The sequence below is a fragment of the Actinia tenebrosa genome, unplaced genomic scaffold, assembly GCF_029948245.1.
Source record: "Actinia tenebrosa isolate PJP-AT-01 unplaced genomic scaffold, QUT_ActTen_1.0 PGA_scaffold15__27_contigs__length_11533743, whole genome shotgun sequence".
Taxonomy (NCBI): Eukaryota; Metazoa; Cnidaria; class Anthozoa; order Actiniaria; family Actiniidae; genus Actinia; species Actinia tenebrosa.
Genome location: NW_028292575.1, coordinates 3,963,077 through 3,978,501, shown reverse-complemented (window position 1 = coordinate 3,978,501; position 15,425 = coordinate 3,963,077). Strand labels below are relative to the sequence as shown.

The 15,425-nt window shown below is 35.7% G+C and overlaps 2 protein-coding genes across 4 annotated transcripts; both read left to right on the top strand.

The window, feature by feature from the left end:
* Positions 1-1,839: 1,839 nt before the first annotated feature.
* On the top strand, positions 1,840-5,278 carry LOC148910873 (tripartite motif-containing protein 3-like). The gene has a single exon (XM_089030844.1). The coding sequence runs from the start codon at positions 1,907-1,909 to the stop codon at positions 4,046-4,048; it is 2,142 nt and encodes a 713-aa protein (XP_088886970.1). The 5' UTR covers positions 1,840-1,906; the 3' UTR covers positions 4,049-5,278.
* A 4,809-nt stretch (positions 5,279-10,087) lies between these two features.
* On the top strand, positions 10,088-15,159 carry LOC148910872 (1-phosphatidylinositol 4,5-bisphosphate phosphodiesterase delta-3-A-like). 3 transcript variants are annotated; one of them, XR_016119899.1, is made up of 4 exons: positions 10,088-11,080; positions 11,433-11,563; positions 13,394-13,438; positions 14,169-15,159. XR_016119899.1 is itself a non-coding variant. In XM_089030837.1 (4 exons), the coding sequence occupies exons 1-3, from the start codon at positions 10,997-10,999 to the stop codon at positions 13,409-13,411; spliced, it is 237 nt and encodes a 78-aa protein (XP_088886963.1). In that variant the 5' UTR covers positions 10,088-10,996; the 3' UTR covers positions 13,412-13,438; positions 14,169-15,159. The 3 variants fall into 3 exon arrangements, 2 of the variants coding, with proteins under 2 accessions (XP_088886963.1, XP_088886962.1); XM_089030837.1 differs by having other exon boundaries at positions 10,088-11,084; XM_089030836.1 differs by lacking the exon at positions 13,394-13,438 and having other exon boundaries at positions 10,088-11,084.
* The last annotated feature ends 266 nt before the right edge of the window (positions 15,160-15,425 follow it).

Sequence of the window (15,425 nt, the reverse complement as noted above, 5' to 3'; positions counted from 1 at the left end):
CTCAGATCATTTTCTCTTGCATAGGCTGTCGACGTTATAGCAAAACGTTACGGCAAAACGTTCTCGTTTGTTACTAAAGTGATAAGTGTAGTATTTTGTCTATTCTTTCCTTTCTTGCTTTTTCCTTCTTTGCTAAATTTTACCTTCTCTTTATTCTTCTCCCTCCTTCCTTTTCTTTTTTTCTTTTCTGCATTTTCACTATCTTACTAAAATTCTCTTTAGTTGGAGTATACTTTCCACGTCACTGTGTGTGATATCCTTGGGGGGAGAAGGAGGGGGAAAGTGTTTGTCTAAGATTCATAGACTTAGTCTCCACTCAACTTTTATTACCACAGGATTACCAGAACAACCCTGCGTCTCCTACGTTATCTTAACCAAGAAACATCGAAGGAAAATAAACACCAAGTAAAAGAACGACCTGCACCAATAAACAGAGCAATAATAGATAGGAATTATAACAAGTGATTAATATTTTTGTAGATATTTATTAAGGATTGTCAATTAAGATCAATTAATGATCTAGAATATTTATACTTTCGCTAATATAGATAATGTTCAGATAAATCATACGTGCTCAAAAATATAGATACACGAATACCAAGTGGCAATGAACTCCGTCGTACGCATGACACCAGAGAAAGAAGTTTCAATCTCGTACCCAGAGCCTGCGTTTCTTTTGGCCTACGGTGAAGGACGAGGGCATAATCCATTTTTTGAGACCAGGATTTCCTGGACTTCCGGTATAAGAGCGCATTCGTTCAAAGGCTTGCCAAAAATAAAAAAAAGTATGTTCCCGATTTCCAATTTTTGTTAAAGCATGATTTTCATCGTTCAAATTTCACTTCACTTGCGCATGCGCCAAAAATGAATTATGCCAGAGCCCTCGTTTTTTGGGGTTTTTTTTTGCCGCAGGCCAGAAGAAACGCAAGCTCTGGGTACGAGATTGAACACGGCCATTATTTAGGTCGGGCATAGTTAATGAAGGGTATTAACTTGGTATTAACTATGGGTAGAGAAGAGCAGATTTAAAAAAAAAAAACTTAACGGCCTCAAATCGCGTTGAAAATTTGCCAAAAGACTGAACAAGTAAAAGCAACAACTGCAGCAAGTTTTGAGGCAAATTGTTGAGTGAAACATTTTATTGTCATAACTTTATCATTAACTCCCATACATTCCCTTATCAACCATACACAGGAACCTTGTTTGGGCTGCCTGTGCTATCTTATAGCTGATTGGTGGAAGCATACGATTGCTTAACAGAGTAGTTGAATAATCAGATATCAAGATAATTTTGGGGTTCTCAAATAAAGTTATTTACCCTCGCAGTTTTTGTTCGTAATAATCATCGTTACTTATACTGTCACAATTTGTTATTTTCGTTTCAATTTTCAATGTATTGTTATATCGATCTTGTATTTGTATTCAACCAATGATTTTTGGGGGAAATAAAACAAACTTTGATTCTTTAAATTTTCTCATTTTGTTACCTCGTTGATTTTGTTTTATTTATTTGTTTGTTTGCATTTTTTTATTTTTTATTTTATTTCCTTTTTTGTTTTTGTTTATCTATTAAACTAATTTTGATTTTGATTTGTTTTGATTTAATAAAATTTGAATCACGTTGAAATTTTTTTATACTTTGACATACTTATTCAAATGCATATATAAGTTTCTCACAGTACCCACCGGCGGGATCCAAGTGCTCTTCTAATGTATGTAGAAAATAAGCGTCACACAAAATTCCATGAAAATTCCGAGCCAAAGTTATAAATTATACACTCTTGGCGTGACAACATTTCAAGGAAGTAAGGTCACGCTCATTTCCAAGAATCGCCTGACAATAGACTGGCAAGCAACATTATTCAAAAAACTCCCTTCAGCTCGTCTCGTCTCAACTCCCGAAGACATGGAATCGTTTGTTGAAAATCTTAAGAAGGAACTCCAATGTTCCCTGTGTAATGATACTTTCACTGAACCAAAGATCTTGTCTTGTTTCCACACATTTTGTAAGCCTTGTGTCAAACGACACGCCGAGCAAGTCGACCAAATCAACATCTTCAAATGTCCTCGATGCAAATCACAGACTTCTCTACCAGAACTAAGCAGCGTCGAAGATCTACAGCCAAGTCTAATGCATTCAAAAATCGTGAAGGGTCTGGCGTTGGTAGAAGGAGAAAAGGTTTGTTCTTTTTCTGAGAGTCATTCGTCAGCTTCTTGGTATTGTTTTGACTGTGATCATTCACTGTGTCAAGAATGCGAGACAAGCCATTCGTTCTTCATTAAAGATCACAAGGTCGTTCGCCTGGCGGATTTGAAGAAAGAAGATATTCAGTTCGTAATCACAAGAGAAAGTCCTTGTACAAGTCACCCTCATCACAGGCTAGAGTTTTTCTGCGAAGATTGCGATGCAATGATTTGCTTGACATGCTTGAAACATCACAAGGATCATAAGACAATGTCATTGGATAAGTTTGCTTCGATAAAGAAAGCTGTATTGTCAAAGCATCTGCAGGTACTAGAGCAGTTGAGATTAGATGACAAGGAAAAGCAACAACAAGTAAAGATTGCTAACACAATCAAACAACAAGGAGAAAAGGCAAAAGAAGAAGTCAAAGACAAAACCAAGAACATCATCCAAATACTACAAGACAACGAACGAGAATTGCTGAGACAAATCGATGAGAAGTTGAACACGGCCACAACAAACTTGAATATAATTCAACATATTCCAGCCGTTAAGGAATACATCAAGAATGTGATGGAAAGAGGACTGGCAAGTGAAATGATGACCATTCAAGAGACACAATGCTCTCACAAATTCATCTTCAACCATATTCCACCATACTCTAGAATTGAATATGTTGCTAATGAAGAGCTGATGCGACAAGTGAATTCAGGGCTGGGAGAAATACAAACTTGTTCCGAAACAGACCACACGAAGAGCTCTATTCAGGTGAAATCTAAGGCAGAAGCTTTAAAGAAAAAAAAGCTGATAGTAACGACTAAAAGCTCTACAGGAGAACTCAATCATGATCCAAGGGATGTTATAGACGTTCAAATCAAGCCTGAAGAAAATGCGAAAATAGAAAAGAAATATGTGAGAACTGATGGTAAAGTAGAAGTTGAATTCATGGCTAAAGTAGCTGGTCAGTTGACAGCAGAGGTTCAAGTGAATGGGAATCATGTATCTAACAGTCCACTAGGGGTGAATGTCAAGCCACAAGAGATGAGAACAACAGGACAGTTTAACATGAAAGGTGTAAATATAGATACTAGTTATGTTAATGGTATAGCAGTAAACAGAGACAATAGCAGGATTGCTTTTTCAAATGTTTCTTCTCACTATGTCCATGTATTCACCACTGATGGAGATCTCTTACTGACATATGGTAGTCAAGGTAGTGAACGGGGACAGTTGGATGGTACTCAAGGTTTAGCATTTCTGAATGATGCAGATTTAGTCATAGCAGACTCCGGTAATCATAGAATATGTATAGTGAACACTACAACAGGGACATTGGTCAAAACCTTTGGTAACCATGGTAACGGCGATGGAGAGTTTCATTATCCAAATGGAGTACACGTTGATGACGATGGTAACATCATTGTGTGTGATTGTGGTAATCGTCGTGTTCAAGTCTTCACAAGAGACGGTGACTATCAATATCAGTTTGGTTTGACAACACAGGACAAGTTTGATCCAATTGATGTGATAACACATGATGGACTGTTTTATGTCAGTGATTATAATAATCACGTTATTCATGTATTTGAGAAGAAAGGTAACGTACCGACTAGAATATCGACGATTGGTGGTCAAGGCAGTGCTGATGGTCAGCTGAATGGACCATGGGGCCTGGCTATTGATAATGACTATCACCTACTGGTGTGTGATTATGGTAATAACCGCGTACAAAAATTCACATTGGATGGTCGTTTTGTAGGAAAGACTTGTGATGTAATCAATTACCCTAGATATATAACTGTTTTAAAGGATGGTCAGTTATTAGTTAGTACGAGGGGTTCTGGTGTCTGGTATGTAAAGTAGAATTGCCCATTATTTTCTGTAACATACTTTGATTGGTTTGACAAATTGATATCGCAGTGTTTGACATGTCCTAAAATATGACCATTTGGAGATTGATATGTATTTTATATCTATTTTTATTATATGGTTAGGAAAGTTCGGGCGCGGTGATTAGTTGAAAACTGTGCATTATTAGTGAACGGAGCACAGTGCTCTCCCCATCTGCGTGCGTGAAGTGCTGCTAGATCCTGCGACCGTCTTTCTTTTTGCGTAAATAAATTCAATACTGATATAATATTAGTAACTATATAATAAAACGAATAAAACAGCTTTCTCCGTGTTCCGTTCTGTAAAAAAGCACTTAGGAAGCGCCGTAAGCATTCAAGAAATGTGAGAAGCACTCGCAAACTGCTCGTGCTTCTCCTTACACTTTTTTCGTGTTTACGTCACTTCCTGAACGGAACACGGAAAAACTGAGCTGTTTTATTTTTTTTGAGTAATTATTTTTTACTTTTGATTTCTCTTATTTATTTTTTGTTGTGAGTGGGATAAGCGCTGGTTAACGGCTCTTGCTTCTCCTTACGCTTCTTTCGTGCTTACGTCACTTCGTGAATGGAGCATGGAAAAAGCTGTTTTATCAGTTACATAATTATTTTTTACTTTTGATTTCTTTTGCTTTTGTTTGGTTTCTTTCGAGTAGTTTATTTGAATTTTGTTCTATTTTTATTCGTTCTTCCTTTATTAATTTCTTATTCATTTTTCTCGTTTTTGTAGTTTTGTGTTGGCCGTGATATAATCTTTCATAACAAAGCGGCTCGTATTCTTTCCGATCTCATTTTATTCGTTGTGTTAAAAAAACTATAAAAGAGAACTTTTTAGTAGTGAATAGCAGAGCTTCGTGCTACTTTTATCTCCACGTGTATATAATACTTTTACGCATACTATTAACCTTAATTTGAATAAAGACTTTTATAGTTCAAACACTAGGTCCAGAGGTAATATTCGTAAGAAATTTAAAATTAAAACTTAATTAGGGTCTGTGGACAACAAACAGTTTTGTGCCTGGGCCCAGTTGTACAAAGGGTGGATATCGCTATCCGACGGATAAATCCTTATCCTGTGGATAAATCGATACTGTTTTCCAATAAATCTATCTATCAATGGATAGGATATATTCGTTGGATAGCGCTATACGGCCTTCGTACAAGCGGGCCTGACGATTGGTAAAAATATATATATTACCATACGAAATGCATCTTGTTGAACTCATCAGTATTTAGTTTACGGCTTGTTTTTGCAGTAATATCTGTTGATGATGGTGATGATGACGATGATGATGGTGATGATGACGATGATGATGGTGATGATGATGGTATTGATGATGATGGTAGTGATGATGATGATGATAGTGATGATGATGGCTAACAATGTGGTGGTGGTGGTTATAAAGATGATAAAAATGATGCTGTTACTAACGCTGTTTATGCTTGATGTTGATGATGATGTCTTGTTTGTTTATGATACTAATGATGATTGTTTGTCAAAGATAATTATGATGAAATTGAAGCTATTGATGATGAAATTAGCTAGCGCTATTGTTGATATAGATGGTAATAATGTGATGTTGATGATTAAAATTATGATGATGGTAATCATGACTGATGAGGGCATTCTCATTTTTTCTTCTCCTTCCTTCCTTCCTTTACCTCTTTCTGCGCATTTTCACAGAATCACCAAACTTTCTTTTTGTTGGAATATAAATTCCACGTCACTGTGTGTGGTATCCTTGGGGGAGAAGGAGGGAAAAGTGTTTGTTGAAGATTATTTCCAAAGAATTAGTCTCCACTCAACTTTTATTACCACAGGATTACCAGAACAACCCTGCGTCTCCTACGTTATCTTAACCAAGAAACATCCAAGAAAAATAACACCAAGTTTATGCACGACCTGCACCAATAAACAGAGCAATAATAGATAGGAATTATAATAAGTGATTAATGTTTTTGTAGATATTTATTAAAGATTATCAATTAAGATCAATGAATGATCTAGAAAATTTATACTTTCGCTAATATAAATAATGTTCAGATAAATCATACGTGCTCTAGATACATGAATACCAAGTCGCAATGAACTCCGTACTACGCAAGACACTAGAGAAAGACGTTTTAATCTCGTACCCAGAGCCTGCGTTTCTTCTGACCTGCGGTGAAGAACGAGGGCTCTGGCATCATCCATTTTTTTGACACCAGAATTTCTTGGACTTCCGGTATGAGAGCGTTTGTCTTCAAAGACTTGCCAAACATAAAAAAAAGTATGTTCCCAATTTCTAATTTTTATTTTGATCGTAAATAAACACAATCTCTGTCTTAAAAGATAATTTTCATTGTTTATAGTTCACTTCACTTGCGCATGCGCCAGAAATGAATCATACCAGAGCTTTCCTTTTTCGCCGCAGGCCAGAAGAAACGCAGGCTCTGGGTACGAGATTGAAGATGTTTGCACTTGCTTCAAGTCTACATGAAAAGAAGAGTCTAACTTTTTCTATTATTCATGCTTTGTCAAGTTCATGGTTCCGGCTTTGCTTAGTTACTTTTTCCATGTCCCACAAGCTCAACAAATTACCAAGAATATCTCAGAATTTAAAACTCCTTTTACTGTCAAATGAAATGAAATAAAATAGCCTCGTAATCCTTGTAGTACTCTTAGCTGATTGGTGGAAGCATACGATTGCGGAACCGAGTACTTGAATAATAATTTAAAGATAATTTTGGGGTTCTCAAATAAAGTTTTTTACAATAACTTACAAATTTCTCGCGCGCTGATTGGTTATTCTTTAACATCAATAAGAGGACAGACTGATAAAACTGACATCAACGAGCGCGCGCTCTTTCCGTTGGTTGTTTTGATCGCTAACAATGAGAAGTTTTTATCGTTTTTGTTATTGCAAAAAACCAATTGACATCAGATTTTTTATGTGTCTGTCCTCTTATTGACGATAAATTTCGCCATCACATTGTCAAAGTAGTATGCGGATTTTGATTTTTGATTTTTGATTTTATTTCCTTTTTTGTGTTTGTTTACCTATTAAACCAATTTTTATTTAGAATTGTTTTGAATTGATTAAATTTGAATCACGTTGACATTATTCATACTTTGCCATTTTTATTCAAATGCATATATAACTTTCTCACAGTACCCCCCAACGGGATCCAAGTGCTATTCTATGCATGCTGAAAATACACGTCGCACAAAATTCCATGAAATTATCGAGGCTATGCATTAAATTATACATTCATGGCGTGACAACTTTAAAATGAAGTAAGGTCACGCTCATTTCCAAGAATCTTCTGACAATAGACTGATAAACAACATTCTTCAGACAACTCCCTCAACTCGTCTCGTCTCAACTTCTGAAGACATGGAATCGTTTGTTGAAGATCTTAAGAACGAACTCCAATGTTCCCTGTGTAATGATACTTTCACTGAACCAAAGATCTTGTCTTCTTTCCACACATTTTGTAAGCCTTGCGTCAAACGACACGCCGAGCTAGTTGACCAAATCAACATCTTCAAATGTCCTCGATGCAAATCACAAACTTCTCTACCAGAACTAAGCAGCGTCGAAGATCTACAGCCAAGTCTAATGCATTCAAGAATCTTGAAGGGTCTGGCGTTGGTAGAAAGAGAAAAGGCTTATTCTGTTTCTGAGAGTCATTCGTCAGCTTCTTGGTATTGTTTTGACTGTGATCTGGCTGATTTGAAGAAAAAAGATATTCAGTTCCTAATAACAAGAGAAAATCCTTGTACAAGTCACCCTCAGCACAGGCTAGAATTCTTCTGCGAAGACTGTGATGCAATGATTTGCTTGACATGCTTGAGATATCACAGGGTTCATAACACAATGTCATTAGATAAGTTTGCTTCGATCAAGAAAGCTGAATTGTCAAAGCATCTGCAGGTACTAGAGCAGTTGAGATTAGATGACAAGGAAAAGCAACAACAAGAAAAGATTGCTAACACAATCAAACAACAAGGAGAAAAGGCAAAAAAAGGAGTCAAAGAAAAAACCAAGAAGATCATCCAAATACTACAAGACAACGAACGAGAATTGCTGAGACAAATCGATGAGAAGTTGAACACAGCCACAACAAACTTGAATATAATTCATCATATTCCAGCCGTCAAGGAATACATCAAGAATGTGATGGAAAGAGGACTGGCAAGTGAAATGATGACCATTCAAGAGACACAATGCTCTCACAAATTCATCTTCAACCATATTCCACCATACTCTAGAATTGAATATGTTGCTAATGAAGAGCTGATGCGACAAGTGAATTCAGGGCTGGGAGAAATACAAACTTGTTCCGAAACAGACCACACGAAGAGCACTATTCAGGTGAAATCTAAGGCACAAGCTTTAAACAAAGAAATGCTGATAGTAACGACTAAACGCTCTACAGGAGAACTCAATCATGATCCAAGGGATGTTATAGACGTTCAAATCAAGCCTGAAGAAAATATGAAAATAGAAAAGAAATATGTGAGAACTGATGGTAAAGTAGAAGTTGAATTCATGGCTAAAGTAGCTGGTCAGTTGACAGCAGAGGTTCAAGTGAATGGGAATCATGTATCTAACAGTCCACTAGAGGTGAATGTCAAGCCACAAGAGATGAGAACAACAGGACAGTTTAACATGAAAGGTGTAAATATAGGATCTAGTAATTTAAGAGGTATAGCAGTAAACAGAGACAATAGCAGGATCGCTGTTTCAAATGATTCTTTCTACTGTGTCTATGTATTCACCACTAATGGAGATCTCTTACTGATGTATGGTAGTCAAGGTAGTGAACAGGGACAGTTGGATGGTCCTGAAGGTTTAGCATTTCTGAATGATACAGATTTAGTCATAGCAGACTGGGGTAATCATAGAATATGTATAGTGAACACTACAACAGGGACATTGGTCAAAACCTTTGGTAACCAAGGTAACGGCGATGGTCAGTTTCATTATCCATATGGAGTACACGTTGATGACGATGGTAACATCATTGTATGTGGTCGTGATAATCATCGTGTTCAAGTCTTCACAAGAGACGGTGACTATCAATATCAGTTTGGTTTGACAACACAGGACGAGTTTGATCCATTTGATGTGATAACACATGATGGACTGTTTTACGTCCGTGATTGTAGTAATCACGTTATTCATGTATTTGAGAAGAAAGGTAACGTACCGACTAGAATATCGACGATTGATGGTGAAGGCAGTGCTGATGGTCAGCTGAATAGACCATGGGGCCTGGCTATTGATAATGACCATCATCTACTGGTGTGTGATGATTATACTAACCGCGTACAAAAATTCACATTGGATGGTCGTTTTGTAGGAAAGACTTGTGATGAAATCGAGAACCCTGCATATATAATTGTTTTAAAGGATGGTCAGTTATTAGTTAGTACGAGGGGTTCTGGTGTCTGTTATGTAAAGTAAAATCGCTATCATTTTCTGTAACATACTTTGATTGGTTTGACAAATGGATATCGCATTGTTTGACATGTCCTTAAATATGACCATTTAAAGTTTAATATACATTTTATAAGTATTTTCATTGTATATCTAGGATAGTAGATCCGCGCGCGCAGTTCTTCCGTCTTTCTTTTTGCGTAAATAAATTCAATACCGAAATAAAATTAGTAACTATAAAACGAATAAAACAACTTTTTCCGAGCTCTATTCAGTAATAAAGGAGTTAGGAAGCACCATAAGCTCTCTAGAAGTGTGAGAAGCACTCGCAAACTGCCCGTGCTTCTCCTTACACTTCTTTCGTGTTTACGTCACTTCCTGTGTATTTATTACTGAACGGAGCACGGAATAAGCTGTTTTATTTGTTGAATATCTATTTTTTACTTTTGATTTCTTTTGTTTTGATTTCGTTTCTTTCGCGTTCTTTAATTCGTTTTTGTTCTATTTATATTCGTTTTTCCTTTTATTGATATCTTGTTCATTTTTATCGTTATTGTAGTTTTCTATTGGCATTTAAAATTAAAACTTAATTAGGGTCTGTGGACAACAAACAATTTTGCATGTGACGATTGGGAAAAAAAGATATTTCCATAAGAAATCCTTCTTGTTGAACTCGGTATTTAGGGACTGTGCAATGATTATCGGGAGGGGGGTTCTAAAATTTATTATAGGGAATCAAAAGTTAAAGTGGTAGAGTGGTTAGAAGCTAATTGCTTAAATATGGAGGGGGAGGGTCACAAGTCAATTTGGGATTTTGTTCACTATAAAATTGAAAATATGCATATGAATGTATCTAAAATAGACATTCATTGTTATATTGTTTACTGTATAAAAAACATAACTTGTCACAGGTGCAACCTCAAAACCATATGTGCTGAAATAATGTATAAACTGAGTATCCTTTGTAATAAAAACAGTACAAAAAAACAGTAACTAAAAACAGTGCAAGTCACAACTTTCTATACTGTACTGTGGTAAAGCTATGCCACATTGATTGACTGTATATAAGACAACTGACTATGTCGTGTCTGTTTTGTTTTTGGTTGACAATAACAAAGAACTCCTCATTAGCAATCAAAGTGGTGGCTATTTCTTTGTTATTTATATCTCGAGGGCTTTTCAGTGATGTGGCTGCACCACAAGAATAGCGAGTTTTCCCGACTTGCATATCTCTCTTATAGGAAACATGCAGATTTCGCGCCAAAAACTATGCCTTCAGCTTGACTGATTGACTGGACTGGACGGTAGTTTTTGTTGGTCGATACCAACAAACCTTACAAATTGCGGAGTGGAGGATTTTCGAGCAGTTTAGTCGGCTGCAGTGATTGACACGTGTTTTCTCGCTGTAAAGGGCTGTGTTTCTATTTTTCTTATTGCCAGGTTTCAACCCTATTTGGGACTTAGAAGTAGAGAAAGAGCTCCACGTTCCCGAGCTGGTCATGATTCGGTTCGCAGTAGTGGACGAAGATGTTGGCAAGGATGATTTCATTGGTCAATTTTCACTTCCCTTCACAAGCCTTCAGGCAGGTCATTTACTAAAACTAACAGTATTTTCCTTGCACACTTTCTTCAAAATTATTATCAATGGGCATCTGAGTGTACATTGCGTGTAATGTTTTCCTATTTCAGACCACGTGCCATTCTCTTGACAATGATATTCTTTGTTTGAATTGTATCTATATTCATGTTTTTTCTCATGCGCTACCGTTAAACAAAGAAATGATACTCTAGGGAATGACACATGTCTGAAATGGGAAAACATTATACCCAACTAGGTACAAGGTCTATTCTCTCTTGTAAATCTATTCTCACGATCAATTCCAAATTCAAATTTAAAAAATCATTTTCTTAATGTTTGAATTGAAATCTACCCAGGTTATCGACATGTGCATCTCCTCAACATGAAAGGCGAACCCATTCCCCACGCGACCATCTTTGTTCACGTGACCATAGAAGATAATCCAAAATCATCCAGGTCAGCGAAATCCCACAGCGAGCCCAAACAGGTCAGTGGTGTTAAACATATAATGGAGAATTTATTATCTATGCGGTACGATATTATGGCAACATTGATTACCGACTGATTTACTCAGGGTTTGCCTTTCCATTTCAGCGTCAGAATAAATTAAAACGATTATTATAAAATATAATAGTAATTAATTGTTAATAAATAATAGTAATAATATCTATAAAAAGCTAAAATAAAGGTGAATAAAGAAGATGGATAAATACAAATGGTAAATACGATAATGATAAAACTAATAACTGTAATCATAATCCTAACCTATAGAGACGATGACAATGACAATGATAAAATAATGATGATGATAATATAATAAAGTCAATGATAATGAAGATAAAAAGTGACAATGAAAATGGCAATAATATAACTATAAAGATAATAATGATGATAAAATAATTCGTTAACCGCTTCCGAGTCACTCGGGGCGGAGGCTCCACTGTTTTCAGTCCAAGGTCCCACGGATTTATAATTAGTTTGTTTTGCTGTAAAACGGAGCATAAAAAAGTGAAATCTATAGATTGTCTCCAAACTCGGCAGACAGAATTATGACAATTTTTTAAAGCGAACAGGAGGACAATACTGTGAAAACCCATGTTTTAAAAATACAAGATTTAACGCAGATTTCTACGAAAAAGTATTGCACTTAAATGTGAATGTTATTTTAAGATTTCAACGTATTTTACTAAATACTTGAATAATCTGTGACAATGATAATAACCAAAGTCGACAATGAGATCAAGAATAAACAAAGAATAAAAACAGATAACATGTCACGCTTGTAACAAAATACTAAATTGTATAAAATACAAAAAAAAATTAAACTTGTTAAAATGATTTTTTTTAAATTTCAACAAAACAATATATAGTGATGATAGTGATGATAACGAGGTCGATAATGGTGACGATGTTGATGATGACAATGGTGATTGTGACGTTGGTGGTGATAACGTTAATAATTATGATAAAGATTACGAAGGTTATGATGACGATGATGAAGGTGATGATGACTTGACTATGGTGATCGATGACGATAGTGGTGTTGATGATGATGATGGTGTCGATAATGGATGATGGCGATGGTGATGATGGTGATGATGGTGATGATGGTGATGATGACGGTAGTGATGATGATGATGGTGAAGATGATGATGATTACGATGATGATGATGGTAGTGATGATGATGATTATACTGGTGATGATGACGATTACGATTGTGATGATGGTAGTGATGATGATGAAGGTAGAGATGATGATAATTACGATGGTGATGATGATGACGATTATAATGGTAGTGATGATGATGATGATGATGGTGATGATGATGGTAGTGATGATGATGATTATATTGGTGATAATGATGATTACGATTGTGATGATGGTAGTGATGATGATAATTACAATGGTGATGATGATGACGATTATAATGGTAGTGATGATGATGATGATGATGGTGATGATGATGGTAGTGATGATGATGATTATATTGGTGATAATGATGATTACGATTGTGATGGTGGTAGTGATGATGATAATTACAATGGTGATGATGATGATGACGATGATGATGATGATGGTAGTGATGATAATGATGGTAGTGATGATGATGATGATGATGGTGATGATGATGGTAGTGATGATGATGAAGGTAGAGATAATGATGATTACGATGAAGCTACTTACGATAAAATTAAATTTATTTTGATATGGTTGCTAATAACATGACGATGAATTTAAACGCTAATTTCTTTTTCTGTCAACTTTTTTGGCCGATAAGCTGTGACATTTTGTCTTGTTTTTATTTGACCTCACTAGAAAAAAAAGCGAAAATAGACGGAATTGATCTCCCGATAGTTTAGTGTAAGTTATGTGTCGAAGCGGAAGACTAGATGATAAGTATGGAGTAAAATGTATTTATATTTATTTTATCATATGCTTACCACACGTATCATTCGAGTTAGAAACGAGAATAGACGAGAAAGCTAAGAGACGTAAGTTTCGCCGTCCAAAGTACAATGTTGCTAGGATCTACGGCATAGGACAGAACGAAATCTTTGGTATTTATGTTTGTAACAGCCAACGACGTAGCCATGCAGTTCGCATGTACAAACAACAACAACAACAACAACAACAACAATGGATTAAAGGAACGATTCTAAAATTAGCATAAATGATTCTAAAAATAGCATCAAAAAGGGGTTATAATGGGGAACGGGGATTCCTTATCTAAGATTATTTTCTATTGCACAGGCTTATTATATCGAGAAGTTTAAAAGCGAAAAGACTGTTGTGGACGTAATAACCTTGTAGTAGCTTTACGGCAAAACGTTCTCGTTTGTTACTAAAGTGATAAGTGTAGTATTTTGTCTATTCTTTCGTTTCTTATATTTTCCCTTCTCTTTATTCTACTCCTTCCTTCTTCTCTTTTCTTCGAATTTTTTTCTGCATTTCCACTGTCTCACCAAAATTCCTTTTTGTCAGGGTATCAATTCCACGTCACTGTGTGTGGTATCCTTGGGTGGAGAAGGAGGGGGAAAGTGTTTGTCTAAGATTCATAGACTTAGTCTCCACTCAACTTTTATTACCACAGGATTACCAGAACAACCCTGCGTCTCCTACGTTATCTTAACCAAGAAACATCCAAGGAAAATAAACACCAAGTAAAAGAACGACCTGCACCAATAAACAAAGCAATAATAGATAGGAATTATAACAAGTGATTAATATTTTTGTAGATATTTATTAAAGATTATCAATTACGATCTATTAATGATCTAGAATATTTATACTTTCGCTAATATAAATAATGTTCAGATAAATCATACGTGCTCAAAAATCTAGATACATGAATACCAAGTCGCAATGAACTCCGTACTACGCATGACACAAGAGAAAGACATTTCAATCTCGTACCCAGAGCCTGCGTTTCTTCTGGCCTACGGTGAAGGACGAGGGCATAATCAACTTTTTGAGACCAGGATTTCTTGGACTTTAGGTATAAGAGCGCATTCGTTCAAAGGCTTGGCAAAAATAAAAAAAAGTATGTTCCCGATTTCCAATTTTTATTAAAGCATGATTTTCATTGTTCATATTTCACTTCACTTGCGCATGCGCCAAAAATGGATTATGCCAGAGCCCTCGTTTTTTGTACCTTTTGTTTTTGCCGCAGGCCAGAAGAAACGCAAGCTCTGGGTACGAGATTGAACACGGCCATTATTTAGGTCGGGCATAGTTAATGAAGGGGAACTTGGTATTAACTATGGGTAGAGAAGAGCAGATTTAAAAAAAAAAAAAACTTAACGGCCTCAAATCGCGTTGAAAATTTGCCAAAAGACTGAACAAGTAAAAGCAACAACTGCAGCAAGTTTTGAGGCAAATTGTTGAGTGAAACATTTTATTGTCATAACTTTATCATTAACTCCCATACATTCCCTTATAAACCATACACAGGAACCTTGTTTGGGCTGCCTGTGCTATCTTATAGCTGATTGGTGGAAGCATACGATTGCTTAACAGAGTAGTTGAATAATCAGATATCAAGATAATTTTGGGGTTCTCAAATAAAGTTATTTACCTTCGCAGTTTTTGTTCGTAATAATCATCGTTACTTATACTGTCACAATTTATTATTTTCGTTTCAATTTTCAATGTATTGTTATATCGATCTTGTATTTGTATTCAGCCAATTATTTTTGGGGGATATGAAACAAACTTTGATTCTTTAAATTTTCTCATTTTGTTACTTTGTTGATTTTGTTTTATTTATTTGTTTGTTATTGATTATTTTTTGATTATTTCATTTCCTTTTTTGTTTTTGTTTATCTATTAAACTAATTTTGATTTTGAT

Coding starts and splice junctions, on each gene's coding strand:
- LOC148910872 (XM_089030836.1), top strand. CDS start 10,997: ATGATTCGGTTCGCAGTAGTGGACGAAGATGTTGGCAAGGATGATTTC. Junction 11,085..11,432: donor CTTCACAAGCCTTCAGGCAG/GTCATTTACTAA, acceptor AAATCTACCCAG/GTTATCGACATGTGCATCTC. Junction 11,564..14,168: donor CCCACAGCGAGCCCAAACAG/GTCAGTGGTGTT, acceptor TTATTACCACAG/GATTACCAGAACAACCCTGC.
- LOC148910873 (XM_089030844.1), top strand. CDS start 1,907: ATGGAATCGTTTGTTGAAAATCTTAAGAAGGAACTCCAATGTTCCCTG.